This window comes from Pomacea canaliculata, linkage group LG3 (genome assembly GCF_003073045.1).
Source record: "Pomacea canaliculata isolate SZHN2017 linkage group LG3, ASM307304v1, whole genome shotgun sequence".
In the NCBI taxonomy this organism is placed as follows: Eukaryota; Metazoa; Mollusca; class Gastropoda; order Architaenioglossa; family Ampullariidae; genus Pomacea; species Pomacea canaliculata.
In genome coordinates this window covers 21,867,297-21,890,483 of record NC_037592.1, presented here as the reverse complement: position 1 = coordinate 21,890,483, position 23,187 = coordinate 21,867,297, and the positions used below count along the sequence as shown (strand labels likewise).

The following is a 23,187-nucleotide window of genomic DNA, read 5'->3' as shown; positions in this document are numbered from 1 at the left end:
AGTCATAATGTTAGAGTATAACAAACAACATAATATTACTATTTTTGTTATCACAGACATGCAGAAAGTCTCAAAAAAGATTCACAACACTTACAATTGTTAAAATATTATTTGATCTGATTTCTAATTTTGAGAGAAATTGTGTGTAATGCAAAAGTAAAAATGTCAAAAAGCCTTAAAGTCCAATCGCTCTCTGTTTGTACCAAACAGACAATGTCCCACGCGCAGATTTATAATTCTGTTACATTTTTGTAATTACACAGAAATTATAGAGAATCGTTTCTGCTATGGAGAGAAAAGAAGCTTGTATGTAAGTACAAGTGACATAAAAATATCCAGTAATTGAACATTTGTCCCACCTGCAGCTCACAACCCTGAATTATCCAAGGTATTCACCAGAGAGAGCCTTTGTAGCTTACACAAATTTCTCTGTAAAGATAACTGCAAGTGTACATTCGTCTTTATTTTTAATCCTAACTTTATGTTTCTGGAACTTTTAAAAACTTTTTTTTTGATGGATTGTTTGACAAGACCTGTCTCTCCCTCTCACCTGTCCTAGCATGCACTTATTTTTTTTATATTCACATCTTTTCCTCTCACCAAAGCCACCAGAAATAAAACACCCAGGTAAAAAAATCCAATACAGTCATTCACAGTCTTCATTCATTGACATCATCGGAGACAGCTGTCCACCCTGTCGTGTATCACTGATGTGATTATCTGGAGGAGATGAAGCTGGTGGACTGCTTGTAGAATGCTCCAGAATTTCTCTTTTTTAAAGTCTCTCACTGGGTTATACTCGGCTCTGCAACAAGATCATTGGCATGAAAGAAGAAGAACAACAACAAAAGAAGAAGAAGAACAACAATAACAACAACAACAACAACAACAACAACAAAAAAAAATGAAAACACTTCAACTAACCAGTGGCGGCAGGCAGCTGAGGAGTGACGGATCTCGCCCTCCTCCTCTTTTGAAACCCTTTTGTAGCAGACAACACCAGCAGCAACCCCCGCAGCCAGGACAGCGATGCCGACGACAAGACCAACGATTAATGGGACATTGTCCTTGCTCTCTGCTGTTAGGTAATAAGTGCATTGACTAGAATAATTCTTTTTGAATACACGAGCAGTATATTTCAGAGAAATGACAGAGGGAAGATAAACACAAGATTTAAAAAAAGCTAGAAAATGATTTTATGTTTTGTTTACTTGTGAAATGTTTTTGCCTGCATGTCTGTCCTTGGTTCGCCTCATCTGCCTTCTTATTTTGCTTCTTTCTGCCTTCATGTCGTCTGCTGTCTATCAACTACCTCAGTCCCTGAACTCACCGGAGCCCAACTGTTCTTGTGTTATCAAAGTGCTTGCAATGCGTTATTAGCGTCGATAAAAATATTTTTGTTATTGTTCGGTTGAAAGGTGTTCACACAATGTACCGAAAAATCAAACATATTTGGAATAGACCAGACCTCATCAAAGCTGCTAGTCTCCCCCACCCCACTACCAACTTCGGTCCTCACGACTGAGGAGTAAACTGAAAGTAAAGGGACAGGTAAAAGAACTCAGGAGGATACTCACTGCAGCCACCTGAAAAAGAAACACAAGCAGTGATCACATTTTACTTTCATGATTGCTGTACTGTATGATTCTCATGTTCATCTTACTGTAAATATCAGCGCCGAAAGGTAAAATAAACATACCAAGTAAAACAATTATCAGTTAAACCTAGAAATCATTCACACAATTGAAAATATGTTTCTCTCTCTCTTTGGCCATATCTCCTTTTTTCTCTTTGCTTTAAAACTTTTAAATCGTTTGAAGTCCCACAAAGTCTCCAACCTGTTCGTGTCAGCTCAAGTGTGTGACTGGATCCGTTAATCTTGCAGTCTTCAGATACTGTCGACAGTGTGATGTCCCCGACTTTGTCCAGCTTCTGAAATTGACCTTTGACCTTAAAGACATGCCGGAAAGTGAATGCTGCCCTTCCACTCCACAATGTTTATAGTTCAGACCACAGAAAAGAACAAAGAAGACATTACCATCAGCAACTCTGTTATACAAGAACATCATGCAGGCGAAAAGCATCACACCAGGAAATCATTGATACCAGCAGGACCAAGACATGACACATGACATGTGACATGTGCTGTGTTGCTATGGAGTACAGATAGTACAGAGGCCCAACACTCACCATACAGGCAAAGCGCGATGTGGAATCATTCACAGACGAGTCTGTATTCATCAGCAGCACCACAGGTGACCCTTGTACACTGAAGGTTGCAATGCACTTCAGAACTCCTCCCACTGAAGAGAGATAAAGGACAGACCCAACATCCTCAATTTTCACAGAAAATATCTTCGCTAAGCTGTGGATAAGTTCTAAGAAAAGCTTGATTTCATATTTGATTTATAAATTAAACCATGCATGGAACAATACTTAAATTCAGTGTCTGACAACTAAACTATTGTAAATAAAATTTCAGAAAATGAAGCTACACAGAAGGCCGGAGGCTGACATAAAATTCACAATTTAGCTGTTCCTTCACATTGACCCCCAGAACAATAATGACCATGCAATATTGGATTCTGAATCCGCCATTTTCGACACAACGTTTTAATAGTGAGTGCTCAAAAATATTTTATATTTAAATATTTAATATCTGTAATAATTCCTCTACCAATATAATAATAATTCACGTGTACATCGAGACTGTGTGTACACATACATGTAACACAGATATTCAGCGACTGGGGACAGTAAGACAGTAAGACAAAGGAAGGACAGGTCACCTGGGACAGTAAGACAGTAAGACACAGGTCACCTGAGAACAGAATTTCTGCAGAACACAGATCGTGGTTGACTCGTGCAGTCTGCTCAACACAGAAGTCGATGTCCGATGTCTTGTCCCTGCATTCAGCGCCATTGTGGACGTAGGAGAACTTGGCAACAACAGCGTCTGGGCATGACTGAGCGGAGACGGAAGTGACGTCAACATCGGTAGCATTTGAGGAGGTAACTGTGTTGACAATTCAAGCCGAACAGAAAATCTGATTTCTTTTTCTATTTACATTGACATTCATTTGTTTCACTTGATAGGGATAAATAAGATGTCAACTACAACCACAACAACAGTAAAGACATGGACGCTTGTTTGTGTCAAGGTGGACAACAACGTGTGGGTCATTTAGATATATTAATTTAGAAACTAACAAATGTACAAACAAACATAAAAAGAAATAAATAAGTAGAGAAATAAGGAGATGAAGAAAGAAAGAGAGACTGAACAACTACCCTCAAACAAGTAGGTAGGTGTCTCATCAGACGAGCGCAAGGAACACACGGCACTGAAGTCGGGTGTGGGATCTCCAGCACGTCTGGTGTACACCCGGACACCCGCTACTAGTCCAGACTTCTCAGCAGCTGTCGAGTTATAGAGTTTAGAGCATCAGTACTTCGCGATTCTAAGTGTTGGGAATAATAACAACAACAACAACAACAATAATAACAACAACAGTAATAACCTTCTCTCTGGCTTACCTGTCAGTTCGTACACCTGGAAGGCCCCAGGTGAGGTTTGTGTGAGCTGCCAGCAGAAGTACAGGTCAAGGTAGGGTTGAACCGTTTTAACTACTGCATCTGCTTTACTGACACAGGACACAGAAATATCATTTATCACAACAGTCAGGAGAAACCTCTGTGAATGCGATTGCTGCTTTACATCTATCGCAGCTTATTCCAAGCTATTTTATACGAAACTTTACAGACATGCGAAAAACTGAGAGTAAGCACAAAATGGCGGCAGGGTGGCGACACTTACATGATGTATGTGTTTCCCCGATGTCGCTGCACAAGAGAAATTATTGTATTCCAGCGATCCCACTTGCAGATCGTGGCCAACCATCTCAAACTGCGTGAACTGAAGGATGTTCTTGTCGTAGACCCTGTACCAGAACCTGTCCTGTAAAGGCTGGGTGAATGTGCAGGGTTCAGGGTCGTACCCTGTCACACAAAACACGGCATGGCAACAAGATGAGGACTTTACAGACCCATGAACATGATGAAGGAAGGTGGAAGCTAAGGCAACATCCAGATATGGCAGAGGTGGATAAAGAAGCTAGTTAGATGAAACTGGCTCTTCTATTAAAAATGATGATCTAGTACATTCTGTGATACATCATTACACCATAGCACATCAAGACAGTAATACCGTGCACTGGATACAATATCACAAACACATCTAACAGGCAACAACTCGTCTTGGCCAATAATTCATAAGAAAAAAAGTCTTTGCATATGAACTAAGACAAAAAAAAGGAAAAAAAAAATATCGCGATACTCACGGCACGTTGCTGAAAAAAAAAGAAAAGAAAATAATTACATTATGTAAACATGTTGAATAAGTTTACTCAACTTTACTGTACATAAAAAGAAATTTAAGAGATATGATATTTTAACGAATAGCGTTTTTAAAGAAATTACTGGAATAGAGAATCAGGACGAACTATAGTGTGTAGAATACTGTGTACACTTGAGTGGTTGCAGGTTAAATAAATGCTTGTCTGATATTGTTTGTAATGTCAAATATTTACTAATAAAAGGTGAAATACCTTTGATGTTGAGCACCAAGGTGTGACTGCGTCGAGACGAGACACAGTCCTCAAACACTGTCGCTCGCTGTGTGTCACCAAGTGTCTCCATTTTCTGAAATGTTGGCAAACTGTTGTGTAAGTGTTTACACTGTTTACAGTGTTTACAGACTGCTTAGTGTTGAGATGAGCAGTTACAGCAGTCTTACTATAATAAATATATAAATATGACGATTTTGTTTTGGCTTAGTCCTATGAAGTCCTGACAGCTGTTCCAATCTTTGACATGGAAAAACTTTTAAGATAAACGATTTTCAGATGATTTTGGACTAAGATCGTGACATCCAATGTAACGGTTATAAATACTGAAAATAAATTTTGTACATGAGATCGTGAGAGAGATTCCCCATACATGCCTTGAGCCGATTAATCCCGATTAGCCAAATCAGAATTGTTAACATGTACACCAGTCTCCTTAGGCAACCAAACCAAAATCGACACCAACTAAAATTTAATTTTTGAAACTTGTTACCTGAACTTCGACCTGCTTAAGTTTGATTGTTTCCTTTTGTTGTTGTTGTTGTTGTTGTTGTTGTTTTTTGCTGTGTCAGAGGGTATGGCTTTGCTCTCGCCTCTATTTACCAGTCGGGTGAAGGCAGAAGATGGAGGTAAACAAGTAAACTTTAGATAGGCTCTGCGGTGAAAACACAACAAAATTGTTTACCATGCAGGCAAAGCGGGATGTTGAGGTGACAAGAGAAACATCTTGGTTGAGCAACATCACCACCAGGGCACCGCTGACTCTGAAAGCCGCGATACACGTCAGGTTGCCGCCCGCTAGAAACAGAGGTAAACATCGGGAAACAAACCCTCACACGTAATGCAGGGGACAATGCCTATAGTTACCCTTTCTTACGGGTACTTACATTACTTACAATGTGACGGGGTCTCTTATATTTGTTTCTCTGTTGGTTGTTTGTTTAATTGTCCATTGTGTCTGTCACACAGGCTCTTGCACATTCTGTCTCTCTCTCTCTCTTGCACATTCTCTCTCTCACGCCAATAAGAGCACACACATATACTCTTCCACTCTCGAATATATTTTCTCTCTTGATCTACCCACACACACACAGACTCCTCTATTTCTCGAGAACATTCTGTAGAGTTGACAATGACCTGAGAAGAGAATACGGGAGGAGCACAGGCCATAGTCTGTTCTCGCTGTCCGCCGATCGACACAGAAGTTCAAATCGGAGTCGCTGCCATTGCACCCCGTGCCGTCAACGACATAGGAGTAGGTGGCCTGCACCTCGGGTGGACACGGCTGTGCCAGCGAGCTCAGGGATGTGATGTTAATGTCCTTGTCCTGAGCAGACGACACTGCTCACACATAAGACACAATAATAATTTTCTATTGTAATCTGTGCCTCCCATTTGACATAGAAGATTTGAAAGAGCAGTGGAACATGCCTTCCATGGAGACAATGAACGACTTACAGCCCACTAAACCTATAGCCATAAGGTCATAGGTCATCTACTATTACTTACAGCAAATGCAGTGTGAGCAAGGTGTACTCACCCTCAAACAGGTATGTGGGGGTCTCTTCAGAAGCATTCAAAGAACATACGGCATTAATATCAGGTGTTGGGTCTGTATTAGATGTGGTATATATCCGAATATTCAGTGTATCGGGAAGCTCGTTCAGTGCTGTCGTTATCAACATTCAGATGATCAGACTCCAGAAGATTAGCATCAGACAGCAAATTAGGATAATAATCAAAATTCTTTAATACTTAATATATGCCGAAATGAAATGTTATGCAAGGTTTACAAAGTCAAGTAGAAACAGGAATTTTCAGACAAGAGATGGTGACAACAGCTTGAAGTGATTTCTACAAAGGTGTATCGTCATGATGAAACTGTGCAGTGAAAAAACAAAAAAAAACTTACTCATATGATTTAAATCTGTTTTTATTATAACAAAAGTATTGATTCCTTATCTAATCAGAAAACTCTACCTGTCAGCTCGTAAAGCTGGTAGGACATAGAAGAGTGGTTTGTGAGCTGCCAGCAAAAGTAACCGTCAAGGGGGGAACCTGTTACTATTTCAGCGCTCGACTTACTGGTGGAAAGAAAGTAAACTTTATAGAGTACAGCTAGTCTAATGCCCCCTAGCTATTCTAATAGAAAGAAATAATATATTTGAGCTTCAAGTGTTGAATCTGTTATAAAGACTGGTGGGGTTCATAGTTTATTTTAAACTATTGAGTAAACTGTAACTCAAGATTCATTCATTCATCTCTTGGCTAGTACCAGTTGACAAAAGACGATGCATGACCCATCGGAACTGGTCGTGAGGACAAAGGTTATGGCTGTGACCTGTCCACAACTAGTTTACTCTTTCACTTTTGCTCTCCAGTTCTTCCTTTGTCTACCTCAGTGTCGATTCCCCTCCAATGTTCTCCTAAGGAAGGTTTTGAACTGTGTGTCGTGCCAGGGACATGAACGTCACACCAGCTTGACTATTGCAAGAAATGTTCCTGGTGCTCCATTGCTTTGAGTTTCATGTAGGACATCCTGAGCAGCTGTCTCAGGCACTTGCTCTCGATTGCCTTGATTCTCTCTGTCTTGGCGAGCACAATCCACATCTCACATCCTTCAAGTAGTAGAGCATCTACTAGGCACTCGTGCAGTGTGTACTCGGCAGCAAATCTGATGTTGATGCACGCCACCAGGTCTTGTCACTTCATCACCTGGCGCTGGTCGTCGATCCCGTTCTCCTAATCAGTCTTCATCCTTTCTTGTTCACCGCTTTTTGTACTTGGAAGCTGCTTCGGGGATGCTCTTGGTCTCTTTCCTCAAGGCCTTCCTCTGGTCACAAAAATGAAGATATCATTTGTGACTCAGAATTGTTGTTTCATACTCCGCTCCCTAGATCATATTCAGCTGTGAAAAGCAAATATTTCTAAATCGCAGTCTACCATCTTTATGGCAAATAATCTATCTTCAGCGTGGGGACATGAAGATCTCTCAGTTTTTCTACGTCTAACGAATTCGGGGTTGGTTGAGTGGCTCTGTACCCTCAGCATGAAGATCGTTGGGACAAAGTTGTGGGTCACTGCCGATGGCGGGTCTGGATATGACCTTGTTTGAGTTTCGTTGATGCCGGATTTTAAACGTTTTGGCAGCAGGTTTGTTGATTTGTTCTGGTCGAAATCATCTGGTGTGAAAGCTGCTGTCCTGTGCTCCTTGTGGAGACGAATGGTATTGGGTAAGTGGACTTATTAACCTCACCTTCATCCGTCTTTCTGTCCATCCGTTCATCCGTCTCACCAGTATTAGTTTGAGCCAACTATTCTTTGACTAGATACTATGAGGAAAAGTACTTATTTATTGAACAAATTGTACTTGCAAGAGATACTTGTCTCCTTCATTCAGCAAACATGTAAAGCTGTTGTAAGTCCTCGTCGAAACTTGAAAGCTGTTCCCTGTCATGTTCGACTGCATGAACTGAATGATTGTCTTGTCCGACGCCCGCAGCCAGAACTTATTTTGTAGGGAGCCTGGAAGTATGCAGCTGGCGATGCTGTCACCTGCCCGACAACAAAGATTTCCTCTTAGAGATAATGAAATAAGTATTAACAAACTCCCTGTTCACAGTCATACTTACACCTGTACCAAGCGTTATGTCACGTGAATGGGTCGTGTGAAGACATGCTCCTGGATGTCTACCTACCTCTGGTGTTGCATATCTTACTGAGGTGTTTATTTTCTTTAATTAATTGGTTAATTAAGTTAACTAAGCAGACACGGCTGTTGCTCTTTCAGTATGAGGATATTTCTCTATTTTGAATTTGTTTTCCATTACCTTTCGTCTGCCTATCTCTTTCTTTCTCTCTGTCCCTGTACATAATATGTAAATTATAATGGATAATTCAAATGACATAATAACATAATGTTTCGTATATAATATAGCGAATCATGATATAGTATGATACAATATACTTCCACATCTATGTATGTGTAAAATATATAAATATACAGACGTACCTGACATGATGGTTAAAATCACAGCCCACACCAAGCACCAGACCATCCTGTGAGACATCCTCTGTATTCACACCAGTTACTAGTATTTTCTTGGATTGTGCTAAAGGCAGCTAAAGACATGAGGGTGTCGCTGTGGGCAGCAAAGGTAGCCTGACAGACAGTACAACACAGGTGTGCATGCCTCACTGAGGACAATCTGTCTTAGTGAAGTAAGCATTCAATTAAAACTCAGTCTCAAGAAATGTAAATCTTGCGCTGCTGTGTGCGGTAAAGCTGTCTGAGAAACAACATTGTTTTGTGGGGAAATTAAGTAGACCTTGTTGATTTACTGCATGGTAACGTCAGGGGACAAGGGTGAGAGAAGAAGAAAGAAAGAAAAAAAGAAAGAAAAAATACTGATTATCACCAACCCATGCAACGCTCTGGTGCGCTTGAGGAGGGTGTGGGGGGAAAAGGGTGGACCCTCTGGTAGAACCACAGTTCGAAGAGAGCCACACGGTAGGAATGTGGACTTTGACTGACACCAGAAGGTGGAATGTCGACTGGTACCGTGTTTGTTTCATAAATTTCATCCACCCTTCTTCCACCCCAATCCACTCTTCCCTCCTGCAACTTTCTTTCCTAAATATATACGACATGGTTGATCTACTTCTGAGATACTTTCAGGCAGGCTTTACGAGAAGTACAGAACCACAAGTAAACCTGCTTTTGACGAGAGCCTTCTGGTATTTAAGCAGCCAAAAAAATAAATAAATACATAATAAAAAGTACAAAAACAAACAAATAAGGAGATTGTGAGATGCATTCTTTTAGATAGATTGGTGAAGCTTATTTACTCGTAACGTAGGACTGCGGGGAAGTAGTACACAGTGTCTCATGGAACATAACAAAAACATTTTCATAAACGACTACACTTATATGCGAAGAAGCATAGCTATGCAAACTGACAAGTAGACAGGCAAAAATAATTTATTTTTTTTAATCGTGACAAGAAGAAGCTACGACTGAACCTCCACAACAAAATCAGACATTTACAGTGCTCCAGAACTTTTTAAACTTCGTAATGAAGTGATTGCGAGATAGAACAAATTTATTTAACAAACGTTCAGCTAAAATTGAAGGGTGGGTCACCGGGATAAAGACACAAGACAATTAAAACAGTCAGGGGTATGAAAACATTGTTCAGAACAACAGCACAGCTGGCTGTGGATTTGAAGGTCTGAAGAGCTCATCTCCAGGATGTCCCAGTGTAAGCAATCTCTTTGCTTAAGTTCACAACTAATTTAAAGACCCACCGGTGGTGATTATGGTGGTACATAATTAAATTGCACTCAATGTTTAAGGATCTAACTTACCCCCTGCCCCCGATACCTGAGGGTGACCTCATGATTAATTTGATAAGTTCCATGTCTACGTTGCTGAGCATGGCCGAGGGAATGAGGGGGAGGGAGGGTTAAAAGCATTGATGAAGAAACAATGATTGAGCCCAAAGTCATTTTTTTCAATATAGATTTCTTGAGAAGACAAGTCCGGACGGTTTCAGCCCACAACTATTCATCTTCCTGCTGTAGCAGTAAATTTCACTGACGACACCAGGAACGACGCGACCGTTCAAACACAGAGTCATACATCATGTTTTTTTAAATTACGGCGTTAAGCTTTGACTTTTCGCAGAATTTACTCCGGTGCTTGATGGAAAATGTCAGGGTTTTCTTAACGGCTTAGCTAATTTAAGGTCTTGATCAAAGGATTTTTCTTGCATTTTTTTGGTTTGCGGTGCATGCAAATACAAATCGTGTTTATCACTTTTGACCTGAGTTTAAACAGTTTGACCCTGTGTGAAGGTACATTTGAGTGTGGATACACATGTTTCACGTGTTTATTTAGAGGCTGAAATTTCATTCGTGTAAATACAATTTCTGGCAGTGGCAATTCACCTAAGTGTAATTTCAACAGCAAGCTAATGCGCCTCAAGACAGACGGAGGTCGTAAAAATAATGTGTAGGCAAACGGAAAGAAAACTCGACAGCTGTGACATACAGGTGAACACAGACAGACTGTTCAGTCTTTTCAATATAAGGGTAGTAATGGTACATCAGGATACAGACAATAACTCTGTAAAAATGATAGATACAACATTCCTCGCCAGATCTCAACATGTCGTCGTCAAGACCTGTGCGGGATTGTGTAAGGGAGGCAACTCCATTTCTAATGCGAAAGAAAATCTACAATAACGGCGGTAGCGTCCCTTCCTTTGTCAGCTGCGTGTCACGAACGTTCACGAAGAATTAAAGTCCGTGCAGTGAATACAACTTCTCCGCTCATGATAGACATCACTGATGACCATAACCATTTCAGATTGATGATTTGCGCTGTACCACGCCGGCGCCAACAAACAAAGTAGGAAGGAGCAAAGGGGAGAAAGGGGGACAAGAAAATAGAGAAAACAAATAAGTGGAGGTGAAGAAAAAGAAAAAAAAATTAAATAAAAGAAAATAGTTCGGGGAAGAATAGGGAAGCGAGTGCTTGAAACCTATTGTGTAAGACTTTGTGCTGGACATGTGCGAATGTCAGGGTCAAGGCTAGATAATGTCGTCTTCCTACTGAGAGGTGTTTCAATAAATGTTTCAAAATTAAGGAAAACATGAAATGTTAATCCGGTCTATTGCTCTGTTTCAGAAAAGGGTATTTAAATGGAAACAGTGACTTGAACGGAAACTACGTCTTAAGAACACAATGCCTCTTTCTGAAAGAAGAAGGAAAAACGACCAGCTGTTTCCAGGTCCTTAAAGATCGTTGATAATAACAACAAATGCGATGTTTGCGTGTAGCTCTACGTGGAAGTGTTTATTGAATACATTGATGATTTCTGTGCGTGGTGACAGCTTGCACACTACTTTGTTAAGCGTTTTGCTCGGTTTACAGTTCAGCCACGAATACACACACACATATCATAAACTTCTTTCGGAAATGTTTAACTTGACAGATTTAATGAAAATTAAGTAATAACATGAGACTTTGTTTAATTGCTGCTAACAACTTCAAACTAATGACCAAATTTCAGAACTATAATTAAACTAATCTTTCTTGTTAACCCTACTAAATGAAATATATGTACATGTATATAGTTCTATGAAGACAGCATTTCTTATTTAATTATTTAAGGAAACTGACTAAACTCAACAACTAAGGACTATCAATGCACGTTGAAGTACTGCTAAAATGGACAACGGTCAAACAAAACAAAGTGCAGTTCAAAATACTTTGAAATGGGCAGAAATCTGTACTAAATGATAAAGTTTAAAAAATTTGGAATTTAATATTGAATTGGATTTTTTAGGGCTTCGTGTACTAATTTATTTGCATTTGACTCCAAACCATTTCAATTTGCCTCCGTGCACAGCTGCAGTCAGAAAAATATCTCGGGATGCACCTGAAGTGAATATTAATGCCGCTGCTTGCAAGTAATTTGGAAGTAAAAGATAGGAAATGAAGAGGGAATTCGAAGGACAAAGCCATCTGCTGATGAATGAAATTAAAGATCAAGTACAAGTTTGCATATGTTGAATTTATTAATGTAAGCATGGCTTTATCTTTCATCGCTTGTATTTATGAAGCGAATTGACCCTGCCAGTGACCTGTGATGTATAGTCTCTGCACATTGAACCTGTTTACCGGGATGTAGGCTTTGGTTTCTCGCTCGGCGTAAATCACCGATTTCCCCTTCCTCCCCCGGGCTGGATGAATCAACTAACGAGAGATAGCAATTAACACCTCATAGTAAAGGCCTCTATGTCTTACATGTCTTACATTGTTTTGTGAGCTAGTATTTTATTGATGTTCTCCCATGCAGAAAAGCAGAAATCTGAATACTGCAGATACCATAAAAGTAAAATGTTGTAATTGACATAATTCGAACAATAAACTAGATGGGAGGAAGTAACGTGGGACGGGCAACGCAGGGTTGGGAGACCCAGACAGACACGGAGGAGATCGGTCCACAGGAGGTGGAGGCAGCTGGCATGACGTGGTCGCAACTGGAGAGGGACACCCAGAACCGGACCCTATGGCGTGGTGTAGTTGTGGGGTTTGAAATACTATCTCTAGTTTGCCGAGCTACCCAGTCCAGTTAGGGAACAGGTGGACATATGTGCTTCATCAACCCTGCCAGCCACCACCACCACCACTATACTTTATTTCTAATTTAATAACTAAATATTGTAGATTTATGATACTCTCCATCCTAACTGTTTGTTTCCTGCTTCCTCTTTATGTCTTCTAAACTCGTCTTTTAGTACTTGTCTGTGTATAGTTGTTTCTCCTTCTGTTATTCGTCTTCTGTCCATGTTTCCTACTGAAGCGCTGAGAGCATGCTCCGTCGTCAGTGGGATGCGCCATATATGACTCACATGTTTATTATCATTAGTTTTTTGCCTTCGCTCCAGTTCAAAAGTTTAACTCATTATCTACACAGTACTTTCAACTCGTCAAAAACATTGTACCCTGTCATCCCGAGAACCTGTTCTCTAATATCCTATTCGGCGTTGAGTGAGAAGTCGATGACGAGTTAATTATGTCTCGCACAGCGAAATACAGATCTTTATCTGGAAAATTCTCGCACACATCTACATATTCCAGCCGATTCAAGCCCAGAGCAAGACTTGGAAATCAGCAGCAAATAGCGGGCCTGCTAATAGGTAATCGCCATGCAGCATGGGAGGCAACGCTCTGCTTCACCCGAGGGTGGGCGAGATGGGAGAGGGGTAGGTAAGGCTATGCTTATGCAATGTGTACTTGATAAGCACATGTCAAGAATGTTTTATTCACATCCACTTTAAAATACTTTCTCGACAGTCTGGGAACTCCTGAACTCTTCTCTCTCTCACACACAAACAAGGAAGCTGACGACTCCTTGACTGTCTCCGACTTATCTCCGACTTACCTTGACTTATCTCCGACTTGGTGCAGAACTGCGCTATCACACTCACACACACTCACACATACAATCACAGACACACTCACACATTCACAGACTCACACACACACACACACACACAATCACAGAGTCTCACACTCACACACACAATCACAGACTCACACACACACGGTGACAGCTTGTTGAGCAATTGCGATAGCGAACTTTGGGTACATGCGACCTCTACCACTTGTGACACGTGTTCGTCACTGATTGATCATGATGCAAGATCCAAGGTCGGCGGGGCGCAAGTCATTGTGATGAAAACAGTTTCGTGGGCTGAACTGCCTCCGCCGCTGTCTGCATGTTCACATGACTGTGAGCGCACACACACACGCATGCACACACGTTGTTGGCTTGTGACTGACCGTGTATTGTCTACAATACAAGTTCCTGGCTTTATCTTCTGGCACACATCTTCCTCAACTCAGTTTCCTTTACTGGAGGTGTTTCCGTGTTTGGGGTATGTATCTCAAACTTCATTTCCTTCTCTCGCGACATTTCATGCTATCGACTAATGATCAACACAAATGTTGTATTGTTATTCGTCTTGTATGATCACAGATCGCAGGCGACCCTAGGGACAAACTTTTGACAGAGGTAAGCTTACTTTTCATTTTTCTCGGTTATTTTTTTCCCCACACTTATTCTTCGTTCTTCCCACAAGTCACCGTGTCTGAGGTTGTGTTAGTCCTGGCACCGACTTTGATGGCGACAGAAAATATCACTCTTGCCAACACACAGTTATAAGCCAGTACAATACGCACATACGTACCACGTAGAGATGCAGACTGGAGACGAAACTGGGTGGAGATTGCAAGAATTTTAATCCCCACCCAACTCCACAAAATATATGTTACCTCTCTTAAGCTCACTCCCTATCCAGCTCCATCCCGCACCTACTCCATGCTCGCTATAGGTCACGTTCCTGGGATGTTTATGGCATTGTATGACAACGTGAGTATTTACAGGAGTAGAGAACTGATGAAAACTTTGAAACCAAGTTACTCAGTAGCTTGGTCCTTATGTACCATTATGGCTACTGTACTCAGTTTCAAAGTAGGTATAGTTTGAACTGTGCTCTGGCCGGTCTAGAAAACGTCTTCGGGCAGTCCACCTACTGGGGCTAGGTACGAGTATCAGATTTAACAGTGTCCCCAAGGAGGTTTTTTTTGGGGGAGGAGGGGAGGGTGCAAGATTTTACAAGTGAATCCATATCAGTGAACAATTCAATTCTCTAGATTCGAAATCTTTAATCGCGTGTAAAGGGCACATTTCGAAGCTGCGCAGTTCATGGGTCGACAATTATTGCAACAGCCCGGAATTTTCCAGTCGTCGAAAGACACATCACGACGCTGCTGTATGCACTGGCTGCCCACCGGACTGCAGTCTCTTGCTTTTGGAATCCGTCCCACATTTGGAATCCAGCGTTGAAAGATGATTGCGCAGTTTTCTAACAGCATTGCATGCATACAGCGGCTAAAGTGCGTGCTTACAGATTGTGAACTTTGGAGTCCTCGTTCAGTACATGAATACCCAAGTCTTCGTCACACGTACAGTACCACACCACCGACTCGATCAGACTATCGCGGGGGAAAAAAATAAAAAAAACATCTGGTGTATGTGCGCGCACACATGTCTAGACTGGTGTGACATACTTTTTTTTAGGGAGACAAAGTATGAAGAAAGGGGGCGAAGCCGGCGAACTGTATACAAGGTGGTGGTGGTGGGAGATCGTCGAGGTGGTAGTGGATTTTTTTTCTTCAAAAGGTGTATATTTGATAAATGGTTCAAATGTCCAAGACATTCCTATTCCATTTACACAAACATTTCACTTCCATCAGTTACAAGCACCCCCACCCCAAAGAAATTACTCATACGATATTTCCAGAAAAATAAAAGATATATTTATACACACTCTTGAAGTATTTCTGGCGTCGATCGTTGAACCGGAACTGTATTAGTTACCTGATGTAGGCGGGTACGCGTGACCGGCATCTCTGATCTTGCAAATAGAAAATCGTTGCTTAGTTGTATTTATAACAAAATGTGTTAAACACCTACGACGATGAAAGATGATCCTTCTCAACGTACTTTCATCTGTTTTCAGAACATTTCCACGCCGAGCCGCACACCGTGACCCCACCACGACCTTGACCTTGTCCCACACGTCATTGTAGATTTCAAAATGTCTGACAGTAGCAACGAAGTGGGAGGAGGCTTTTTCTCAAAACTTGCAGCAGAACTGTTTGGTAGTCCACTGAATCTAGCATTATTGGGCATTTGTGGATTTCTTATCTATAAAATCATCTCCAGTCGGCGAACGTCAGAACCGTCAGCTGCGAAAGAACCGGAATTACCACCGTTGAAAAAGCAGGACTTCACGCTGGAACAGCTCCGCGAGTACGACGGCAAAGGAAAAGAAGGTCGCATCTTGATCGCTGTCAATGGAAAAGTGTTTGATGTCACAAAAGGGAAGCGCTTCTATGGACCAGGTTTGTAAATTAGCAGTCTTGTTTTTATTTTTTATTTTTATTTTCAAATTGACGGCAAGAGGCAGTTTATTTTTAGCAAACACATGCTGCGACAACGTGGCTTGCTCAGAACGCTGGACAGTCCTGATGAACGTGGTCGCAAGTTTCTGGTAAAACAGATTTTCTTTAGAAATATTCCCAGACATGTATCAGGTTTATTACTCTTTATATTCAAGTACAGACATGTTCTAATCTAACTTTATCTTGGCCAGATACGGGCACAGGAAGGTTTACCAAGTGCCTTTTTTTGTGATGTCTCCTATCTTCTTATCTTTTATAAATATTTCTCATAAATCTCATAATGTATACAATCAGCCATGTACACAATACACAAGGATGCACCATGTACCAGTCCCCATAAAGGTGTAAAGAGTGTTTTTTTTTTTTGTTACATTAAAGGCAGTGTTAAAAAGGTGTATAATCTATACCAAGTGTGTTCTTTAACAAAATTTATATAGGAACATGTGATCGGTCCAAATCACTTGAAGAAAATATAAAAATGCTATAAAAACATAGATAATTTTGTATTGGTAGTTCTAAAAATTGTAAAATCCTAACAACCTTTCCCATAATGCTAGTCCTTTTTCACACCCCTCCTTTTGCAGTATCATGTTACTCTTAGCTCTTGTTCTTGTTATTTGGTTCCTCTTTGTGTTTCTGTATTTGATTTTATTCTTTATTAGTACTATTTATTCTTTTATAGTTCATATGTTATTTGTTTTCCTGTCCCTCGTATGCTGTCGATGTTTCCTTCTTGTTCTTAAGCGCTAAGAGCATACTACTTAGGAGTGTGAGTATGCGCTTTGCAAAATTTTGCATTTATTATTATTAATGCCTAAAGCATTCTATAATAAACTGTACATGGGAGACTTGAAAGCTGATCTTTTACAATTAGCTGTTACCAGATGAAAGTGAAAAGCTTTAAATGTATTAAAATATAGTGGCAAAGCAGTTTCTTTACATCATGGATTAAGCTTGCAATGATAATAGTATTAACACATTGCATTGATTACTTTTCTACAAATGGTCTAATTTTAGTCGTGGGTCTTAACTGATTTTAACTTCTTCAAGTTTTTATGGACTACACTTGGTGCCTATACAGTAGCTTCATTACACAAATGAGTACCATACAGTATTTTTTTTAAATACAATTATTTTTAATATAGTTGTAAATGGCAAGGAATGTAGAACTAAAAACAAACAAAGAACTACACTAGCTAAAGCACTCCAAACACATTTATTTCCTTAGGCTGTAAAGGGCATCGATTTTTACCAGAAGTTTCTGAAATTTCCCATCCAACCCTCCTTTCACAGCAAAGATGGTATCAAGCAGGAGTGTACATGTTAAGTCAGGGGTGTCAAACACCCGGCCCGCCATGAAATTTTACCTGGCCCGCGAAAGAAGTTTAGTTAATCATTGTTAATGGCCCGGCGACAAGTAAAAGGCAAACAACAGAAAAGTTCCCGTGGAGGACAGCAAGAGATGGGATGAGTTTAGTGAAGTTTGTACAGACCACCAACAGTGCACTGGTCAAGTTACCACCGCTCCAGAAGGGAGGGTCAAGGCGGGGCCCTTAAATCTGACCTGTGACACGCGACACCCTGTCCTGAACACGGCCGAGGGGCAAAGATTTTTAGTACCTGTTAACTTCCCTGAATCGGTCGGAGATCAAAGGGTGACTAGGCTCGAATCTTGAGCATGTTTGGCAGTACTTATCTGTGTGAGCAACTTTTCTCTGTGATGAAGATCAACAAAACATCACACAGGAGTCGTCTTACTGATGCACACTTGCAGTCCATCCTGAGAATCTCCACAACACAGAAACTTACTCTAAACATAAACAAACTTGCTGCCTTCAACACGGTCCAGCCACACCTTCTTGTACAGCGCCTACTAGACCTGGATGTCAACACTGGCCTAGTTCTATGGATCAGATCATTCCTGAAGGACCGACCACAGAGGGTGGGTTTCAGAATTCCACCGACAGGTACTATAGGGTCCAGCAGCTCGTCTGACGGAGTTTATTTGTCAGTGGATGGAATGATTCTGTCAGATGAGCAGATCCTCAACACGGGTACCCCTCAGGGATGTGTGCTTTCCCCCATCCTGTTCTCTGTATATACAAATGGGATTAGTATTAACAGTGCTATTCTCAAACTTGTTAAATATGCAGATGACATGGCCCTTGTGGGCTGCCTGAAAGACGAGCAGTCCCTGTCACAGTACCTGGCCTGTGTGGGGGAGCTGGAGGAGTGGTTTGACCGCAGCTTTCTGGATCTGAACGTTGACAAAACGGAGGAGATGGCCTTTGGAAGAGCCTACGAAGGAAGAGATGGCACAACCCCTCTCTCCCCACACTCCAAATCAAGGGACAGCAGGTGCAGAGGGCTGCTGTGTTTAGGTACCTTGGTACAGTGATCGACGGAAAGCTCTCATTTAGTGATCACGTGAACCAAGTGTACAAAAAGGCCCAGCAACGGCTGTACCTTCTGAGGAGACTTCGCAGCTTCGACGTCAGCTCTGGGGTGCTGGAGACTGTGTACAGGTCTCTTGTTGAGAGCATCCTCTCATTCAACATCGCTGCCTGGTATGGTCATCTACTAGTCAAAGACAAGGCAAGGCTGGCCAGAATCATCCACCAGGCAAATAAAATTATTGGTCAAGCACAGCTGCCACTTTCTGACTTGTACCTTCATGCAGTCAGAAGGATGGCACATAACATCATTTCGGACCTGAAACACCCTCTCCACACTAGCTTCCAGCTGTTGCCCTCAGGCAGGCGCTATAAGGTACCACGCATAAGGAAAGCTGCCTACCAGAGGTCCTTCGTGCCAGCAGCCATCACCATCCTAAATAAAGGCACAAGGACTCAGGAGGAATCAAACAGAGACTGAAGAAGAGTGAGTGCTGACATCTATTGTCAGCCATCACCTCGTGTGTCATTCTTGTCAATGACATTTTCTGGACGCAGCCGCGGTAAAGTTGAAGAAAAATGAACAATTAGCAAAATAAACAACTGATCAATGCGTACGTGTCATCTACGGTGTCACCGATCACCGCAACTAAAAAATATATCCATGGTATTCATATTGCCATGGCATAGCGTCGCACGAACTGTTTCATCCTACACTTTGTGCGAGTTTGTTGCCTGTCTCGCGGTAAGTCGCTGCGATCTGCGCGGTTCGGACACGATAGGGACTCATTTCTGGTACTGTCATCTGACACCACAGACACTGTTACTTCTGGCACCACAGGCATTGTCACAAGAGTTCTGTGGTGATGGTTTGGAAGAGTAGCATACCACCCTGGCGTTTCCTCTTCACTGTCGTCATCCTGAAGGTATGGCGCCTCCCGCAGTTGAATGTCCTTTATCTTGGAGTATACCAAATGATCGTCTAGGTACACAAGAAGGACTGAAATTAAACAGTTCGGCATGGTGGTCTGCATTAACCTCTGGAAAGTGGCTGGTGTGGACGTCAGACCCATTGGCATCCTGGAACGGGCGTGTTGCCAGCGGCCCTAGCCAGTCCTTTTGTTGACAATGTCTTCTCAAGATGAGCTTCATGCACGGCTGCCTGTACTGCCTGCGCCACATCTGCGGTAGAGTCCATTATCCGATCAAGGACGTTCTTCCCTAGTAGAAGCTCACTTGTGACCACATCGACCAGGTCCTTGACCACCAGGATAGGAACGTCCTCAGACGCTGGCCGTAAACATGTCCACCACCGCCACTCCTGAGTTTGTTTTAGCTGTAAGTCCTGTATGTGCCCTCGTGCCCACTCGTCAGTGACCGTCGTTACCTCACTGCCGGTGTCGAGCAACGCCATCACTCAACTGCCATAAATGACAACCTCCGCCGTCGGACACTTTCCAGTCAGGCCAGCTACACTTTATTTCCCTGTCATCCTGTTACGGAAAACGGGGGCAGTCACTTTCCCTGACCGGTCGGGCTGCAGTCCTCCGAGATGGTGTCAATCGCTGCCACTTCGACGCTCTGCGCCGCCTTCTACCTCGCCTGCTTAAATTCTGGAGCTTCGCTGCGTATTCGTCGACCACCTCATCACGTTGCTGTGGCACTGATGTCGACATCTTTCCGTTCGCCGTACGCCTCCACTAGGACACCCAAGATCTTTCTCGGCGTATCTCTTGCGTCATGCGGAAGCATCAACACTCGACGTCTGGCAGGTCCCTCCAGCGAGCTCAAGATGTAACCACGAGCCGCATTCTGACACATCGGGTTTATGGCGAGAGCTAACTCGACCTCTGTTCAATCTCGTCGACACTCGTTGGTCCACCGGCAAACTACTGAAAGCGGACTAACTAGTATGCTCGTAGAGCCTCTGCCCACCCAACGGATAGCATCATGGTCCTCTCTATGTACTAATCTTCTGTCGTGGGCTTCTGCCCGTGATGAACAAATGTTTCTTTTTGTTCAGCAGTGCTTTTAGGCCCTTGGTCACCCAAGGTTTGTTGTTAGGATAAACATACACTGCCTTGATGGACTGGTGCAATCAACACTATTTTACTCCTCACTTTTACTACTAACTGTGAGTTAAATGTCTGTATGGGTATGTGAGCAAAGACAAATTTCTGTCCTCCTGGGCAGACAATAAAGTCTGTTTTGATTTGATTTTTGATTTTGATGTCCAAACGTCCACTTCTGACAAAATAAATTAAGAAGAAAAATTGCTAAGCCTTGATTTGTTATTACTTTAATTTTGTTTACACAAAATTAATAACAAAAAGTTTAGTTTTCTACTGTTGAATAAAAAGTTATCAGCTTAAATAATAACCTTCGGCCCGCCCCCTTGTGGATGATGTGAGATTTGGCCCCCTGGGTAATTGAGTTTGACACCCCTGTGTTAAGTGCTACATAGCTACATAATGAAAGACGCTTATGGCCTCTTTTTTTTCATTCACCTGACAAAATCAAAACAAGAAGACAGCGGCATCAATAACATTTCTTTGTCAGAAAATATGGTTGATGAAAATAGGAATTTCAGCCAAAAAAAGTGATATATTAACAACACATAACTAATGGCAATGAAAGACTAAAAATTCCATTGGACATTTGCCATTCATTTTGGATTTACAAAACGGTAGGCATTTGTTTGATTGAGGAAGGAACAGCTGTATCTTGTATATTTCTTATAAATTTGTTTTGTTATTCAATCTCTTTTTGCTTTTTTTAATTTTTAATATATATTGGAAAATTAAACATTTTTGTGCATTCTAGGGTAACAAACTTAACTCTTATTATAGTTGTAGACTTAGTTTAAACTACCAAAAGTTTTCACAGAGGGTTTAAAAATTTTAACAGTAGTAAGTGGATGCCTCAATGCCCCTTGATTTTGGATGGAAACATAGCTATGCATGGTGTAGAAGATTACTTTAGAACTTGGCATAAAGAACTATTTACAAGAGATGCAAAAGTTTTATGCTAAATTGTTGTCATTGAGTTAGGTCTTCTAAAAGCTTGAAAGTCATTTTCCAAAGTTAGTTTTATTTAGTGCTATTAAGTTTATTGCAGAAACATGTAAATCAGCCTATTGAATTAAAGATCTAGTTTATTTAAATAAATCTCCACTGCTTTTCTTGCTCTAAAGATCAAATATTATTACAGGAGGACCATATGGTTTATTTTCTGGCCGTGATGCTTCTCGGGCCCTTGCAACATTCTCACTCAGTGAGGACTCACTAAGAGATGAATATGATGACCTTAGTGATCTGAACTCTATGCAAATGGAAAGTGTGCGGGAATGGGAGATGCAGTTTACAGGTAAGAGATTTTGGAATGTACAACATCAAAGCTAAAGGAAGTGTCTTGGTACTTGTAGACTGTTGTCTTTCTAAAATTGTCTAAAGATGAAATTGATATTTATAGACATAATTCTGGTGCACAAAAGGCTTTATACATTTTTGTTGCACACATTTTTTCTGCGACTTTAAGAAGCTGAAGGCAGATTTTTACTCCTTGCATATAGTTTTTACTTTTCTTTAAAATCATGTCTACTTGGACAGTGACTATGAAACTATTTTTTTTCCTGATGGTTTCTATTCATTTTTTAATCCACATTATTAAAGATTAATGTTACTAAATATTGTGTTGATTTCTGCAGTTGTCTGAATACATTTATTCTGTTCCTACATAGCTTCTGACCCTTTTGTATTGTTGCAGAGAAGTATGTGTACATAGGCAAACTGTTGAAACCTGGGGAGCAACCAGCAGATTACACAGACACGGAGGATGAAGGGTCAGATGAGAGGCGGCAGGCTGACAAAAAGTCCAATTAATAGCCTTTTCTCATTCCAGGTCATGCTTCATCCCTCTTCTTAGCCTTAAAGGGTCCCATTATAGGCCCCTTAACCCCCTTTGACACATGGAGTTGCAAATGTGCCATAACTATCACAAAGGCTGTTGACATTTATCCAAGGACAAAAAGTATGATTGAAAATGTTCTGAAGTTTTCAAGTTAAACTTGTTTTCTTGTGGGGGTGGGGGGTAGTGCGTACGTGGGATGAGTGAGCATGCATGGAAAGATGGAAGAATGTGCGTGCATTGCTACCAACATCGTCTTGTTTTTTTATTTCTGTCCATTTTTTATTTTTTTAAGCTGAGCACATCTTATAGTGCTCATCATTCACTGTAAATAATTCTGATTTTTTGCTAATTAACAGATACAATGCTGGTGGCATGTCACTAAGCAGACTTTTTTCACATCAACTTTCGTACAGCAGCCTGCTTTTAAATGCCTTCATTTATTTATGCATTTTTAATGCATTGTGAATCATGGTGTCCAGAGCAACTATCTACATTAGCTGCACAGCCAAACATGTTGAAAAGAAGTAGAAAATCTTCAGAAATATAAAAGCTGTGTTAAAAGTAAACTTGTTTCACCAAATTCCGTGTTTCTTGACTTCCCCTCCAAATTGTATGACTCAGCAACAGCAGTTGTATGGTAAAACTAAGATTATTGGTTTTTTTTAAAAAATTCACACACCATTTGGCTGCTTAGAAATTTAAGCTTTCATTTGTGTGT

The 23,187-nt window shown here is 41.2% G+C and overlaps 3 protein-coding genes across 3 annotated transcripts; 1 reads left to right on the top strand and 2 right to left on the bottom strand.

The window, feature by feature from the left end:
• Positions 1-591: 591 nt before the first annotated feature.
• Positions 592-4,972, bottom strand: LOC112559563. The gene is made up of 12 exons (XM_025230894.1): positions 4,953-4,972; positions 4,608-4,701; positions 4,341-4,349; positions 3,818-3,999; positions 3,538-3,644; positions 3,292-3,420; positions 2,822-3,016; positions 2,191-2,303; positions 1,839-1,932; positions 1,578-1,586; positions 925-1,078; positions 592-805 (listed from the first exon to the last, which is right to left on the bottom strand). Coding segments are annotated over exons 1-12 (1,107 nt in total). The 3' UTR covers positions 592-804.
• Positions 4,973-5,219: 247 nt separating this feature from the next.
• On the bottom strand, positions 5,220-6,680 carry LOC112560246. The gene is made up of 4 exons (XM_025231937.1): positions 6,606-6,680; positions 6,166-6,294; positions 5,763-5,966; positions 5,220-5,423 (listed from the first exon to the last, which is right to left on the bottom strand). The coding sequence occupies exons 1-4, from the start codon at positions 6,631-6,633 to the stop codon at positions 5,221-5,223; spliced, it is 564 nt and encodes a 187-aa protein (XP_025087722.1). The 5' UTR covers positions 6,634-6,680; the 3' UTR covers position 5,220.
• A 7,228-nt stretch (positions 6,681-13,908) lies between these two features.
• Positions 13,909-23,049, top strand: LOC112559823 (membrane-associated progesterone receptor component 1-like). Its single transcript, XM_025231266.1, has 4 exons — positions 13,909-14,075; positions 15,723-16,107; positions 21,771-21,926; positions 22,326-23,049. The coding sequence occupies exons 2-4, from the start codon at positions 15,801-15,803 to the stop codon at positions 22,439-22,441; spliced, it is 579 nt and encodes a 192-aa protein (XP_025087051.1). The 5' UTR covers positions 13,909-14,075; positions 15,723-15,800; the 3' UTR covers positions 22,442-23,049.
• The last annotated feature ends 138 nt before the right edge of the window (positions 23,050-23,187 follow it).